This window comes from Lygodium microphyllum, chromosome 2 (genome assembly GCF_053477565.2).
Source record: "Lygodium microphyllum isolate KBCC chromosome 2, Lygodium_microphyllum_v1.1.10, whole genome shotgun sequence".
In the NCBI taxonomy this organism is placed as follows: Eukaryota; Viridiplantae; Streptophyta; class Polypodiopsida; order Schizaeales; family Lygodiaceae; genus Lygodium; species Lygodium microphyllum.
In genome coordinates, this window is record NC_141136.1 from 36962459 (window position 1) to 36966535 (window position 4077).

The 4077-nt window shown below is 45.8% G+C and overlaps 1 protein-coding gene across 1 annotated transcript in view; it reads right to left on the reverse strand.

Annotated features, from left to right (window-relative positions):
• Positions 1 to 214: 214 nt before the first annotated feature.
• Positions 215 to 4077, reverse strand: part of LOC148039627 (cysteine-rich repeat secretory protein 55-like) — a 4904-nt gene continuing 1041 nt past the window's right edge. Inside the window, exon 2 of the mRNA XM_087661903.1 lies at positions 215 to 381. Within this exon, the coding sequence (XP_087518029.1) occupies positions 215 to 381 (167 nt within the window). The remainder of the gene's footprint in view (positions 382 to 4077) is intronic.

The window sequence follows — 4077 nt, forward strand, 5'->3', positions numbered from 1 at the left end:
GTTGGTCTTCTTCTTCTTGGCCTTCTCCTTGCCACTTTCAAACTCTAATATAGCATTAGTAGATCCTCTTCCTTGTTTTAAGCATTTATCACTCCCACAAGAGTTAGTGATAGAGGAAAGAACATGCTTTGAGTCCTCCACACGTATTGATTTACTTTTGGCAAGGATTGATGGAGTTAACATTTGGTATATCAGACTTGTTTTAAAGCTCAACTCATTGTTCTACTTCCCTTGCTACCTGCTGAGCTACTTCAAGGGCATCTTCCTCATCATAACCTACAATTAGGTCACCGGTCTTCTCAGTATCATCATCCAAAGGTGTTCTTACAAGAGAAGTTGGACTACTTGAAGAGACTTTTTTCCCATCTTTAGAAGCTTCATCTAATGAGCCAATACTATCTTGAATAGAGGTTTGATCTGTCTCAAGCTTTGCATTGGGGATGTAACATTGTAGATAACTACTTCAAGTATAATACTATCTCAAAATTTCTCTGCTAAATATTGAATACTATATTCTTTCAGATCATCGTAAAACCTCTGTTGAGAAGCAAATGTATCAAAAGATTGCAAACTTTCAATGGCTTCAGGTTAATCCACTACAAGGATATCAGGCCATAGCGACGCCGATTAGCGATAATAAATAGCGGCGTTGCTATTAGTGTCGCAAATGCGACGTAATAGCGATGCAAATAGCGACGCTCCATAGAGAAAAAAAAACACGGGCTGAAACCCAAGCGCATTTCATTTCACGCATTCACAAAAGTTTTTGAGAGAGAAAGCGAGAGAGAGAGTGATCGTTTTGCTTAGAGGGAGAGAAAGAGAGAAAGAATGCTTCTCACCACCACCACCACCATCACCACCGCTGCCGCCGTTCATGAAGAAGAGGAGGAGCTGCCGTCACGAAGAGGAGCCGCTAAACCCTTCTTTGAATCTTTATGGTGAGTCCATTCTCTCTCTCTTTTACTTGTTTAGGGTTTAATTTGTGTATATTGAGAGAGGGAGAGGAAATGAGAGAGAAAGAGAGGGAGAGGGAGAGGGAGGGGGAGGAAATGAAAGAGGGAGAGGGAGGGAGAGAAAGAAAAAGAGAGGGAGAGGGAGAGGGAGAGGGACAAAATGGGAGAGGGAGGGGGAGGAAATGAGAGAGGGAGAGGGAGGGAGAGTGCATTCTCTCTCTCTTTTACTTTTTTTATATAATTTGTGTATATTGAGAGAGGGAGAGGAAATGAGAGAGAGGGAGAGGGAGAGGGAGAAGGAGGGGGAGGAAATGAGAGAGGGAGAGGGAGGGAGAGAGAAAGAAAGAAAGTTATATTAACGTCTTCTAAAGACCAAAACTGGCCTATGAGACAAACTGTGATACAACTGATGAGGTCCAGCTATCCAAAATAAAAGTGCTGAATGAAAGGCTAAAAACTGAAAACTGAAAATACGGTGCTGTGAGTGTGATAAGTGTCGTGTATGCGTATGTGCATATGTAGCTCTGGTACTCCAGATAATGGCTACAAAAGGGAAACAAATATCGGCTGTGATAGGGGAACAACTGTCGGTTGTGATAAAGTGGTGCGATGTGTATATGTGACAGATGCAGGGAGATATACTATCCTGGGATGTAGTAGCAGTCGTCGAAGTCGCTAATAGCAGGTGATCCCTCTTGGATGCAAGATGTGGTACATCGGCGGTGGAGAAAGAGCAAACTGGAGGTCTGAGATCCAATGTGTCGAGTGTCATCGGATCTTAGTTTGCTGTCGATGTAGATCAAGAATCCTCTAGATCTCCTGTCGGTGTGGCTGTGGGGTCCGAAACCCATGGATCCTCGTGCGGCGTCGGGTACGCAGGTCCTGAACCTGCTGTAGTGTGAGCTCGAAGGTCTGCCTGGAGGCTGGTACAATAGCTCTCACTCTGTCTATCTGAAAGAACTATGTAATAGTCATCTGGGTGGGCCCCTCTCTGACTGGGACCCGTTGTGTACTCTGATCTCTGATGTGCCAAATGATCTCTGATCCATATCAGTCATACATCCCTGAAGTGAGCTGCTCAATGTGTATCTAGATCTCAACTCTGAGTATGCCGGGCATCGGAGAACAAAATGCTCCTCACTCTCCACCTCTGATCTGCAAAGGGGGCATATCCTCTCCTCCCGTGGGATGCCACTAGCTTTGCCACTCTCAATCATAAGCTGATGTGATGATACCCTGAGCTGTCCAATAAGAACTCTCAATCGATGTGGCATATAGATCTGCATATATCTCAGAATCTCTATGAATCCCCGCTCTGATATGCTTAAGAACTGTGTATAATAATGTGCCATCTTCGATGGCAATGGCTGTGCAGGGCTGACCCATGTCCTCTGTATATAAATATGCCATATCTCCTGTCTGATGACTCTGTTCCTCTCAGAGAGAGAGAGGGTGTAACTGGGAGCCTGAGTATCATATAGAAAAGGTGGGAATCTATCAATGTCCAGCCCATGTCTGTCAAACCAGCTCTAGTCTGTGCATACCATGATGTGGTATCCCCCGCTCGAGCCATCTCCTGAGATGCCATATATGCTCTGTATGCAATGCGATCTCTGTCCATATCCTGAAATCTGTGTAGGAAGCAGACTGTCTGAAATAATGTCTCTACTAGCATGGGTGATGTGGCAAGCTCCGCTCGCACAATGTCATGTGGGACTGAGGCCTTGCTGCTAATCAATCTAGATATCATGATCACCTGAGGTCTCTCCATCAATGTTCGTACATAATCGGCAAGGCCTGGCCCCCATATAGCTGCTCCATACATCAGTGCTGGAGTGACTAGAGTATCAAAGAGCCACCCCTTGGTGTGGGGCTCTTGGAAATGTGCCTGATGACACTGTCGCTTAATAAGAGCCAATGCCGAGTATCCTCTAGTGAGGCGGTCATGAGCTAACTAAGGGGTCCTAGGGGCGCTAGCAGCCCCCCTGGCGGGGGTTCGGGGGCAGCGTCCCCGGCCCGATGGTAAAGGGAATATTCCCTAGCTGAATAGTGGAGGCTTATATGGTAGGTTGGTCAGGCCGACCTAACGGCCTTCGTGGGCTATTAAAGCTAAACCCCTTCACAACCATCCATCATTCATCTTTCACCTAGTCAGAGTTGTTGTTCCAGCTAACCTTAAGCTCTTCACCTATCTTCTGTCTAGATCGCCATCTAAGCTTCACACACACAGTGGAAGCACACGGGTGGACAGAGCCATCTTTATATCAGTTGTTTGGAGCTAAAGAATTTACTGATTCTCCTCTTATCTATTCTATACTCTCTATCTCTTTCTCAGATTCTGTTCGCTGCGCCGTGTAATTTTTTACAAGAGGGAGGGGGAGGAAATGAGAGAGGGAGAGGGAGGGAGAGAGAGAGAAAGAGAGGGAGAGGGAAAGAGAGGGAGAGGGAGAGGGAGGGGGAGGAAATGGGAGAGGAAGTGAGAGAGAGAGAAAGAGAGGGAGAGGGAAAGGGGGAGGAAATTGAAAAGGAAGAGGGAGGGAGAGAGAAAGAGAGGGGGAGGGAGAGGAAACGAGAGAGGGAGAGGGAGAGGGAGACATTAAACATAATAGGGAAATGAGAGAGGGAGAGTGAGGGAGAAGAAATGAGAGAAGGAGAGGAAGAGAGCAAAAGGAAATGAGAGAGAGAGAGAGGAGAGAGAAAAAATGAGAGAATGAGAGGAGAGAGAAAAAGAGAGAAAAGATGTTAAACATAATAGAGAAAGAGAGAAAGAGAGGGTGAGGGTGAGGGAGGGAGAGGAAATGAGAGAGGGAGGGGAAGAGAAAAAAGGAAATGAGAGAGGGAGAGGAGAGAGAAAAAGAGAAAAATCATTAAACCTAATAGGGAAAGAGAGAAAGAGAGGGTTAGGGTGAGGGAGGGAGAGGAAATGAGAGAGGGAGAGAAATAAAGAAAAGGAAATGAGAGAGGGAGAGAGGGAGAGGAGAGAGAAAAAGAATGAGAGAGGGAGAGGAGAGAGAAAAACAAAAAAATCATTAAACCTAATAGAGAAAGAGAGAAAGAGAGGGTGAGAGTGAGGGAGGGAGAGGAAATGAGTGAGGGAGAGAAAGAGAGAAAAGGAAATGAGAGA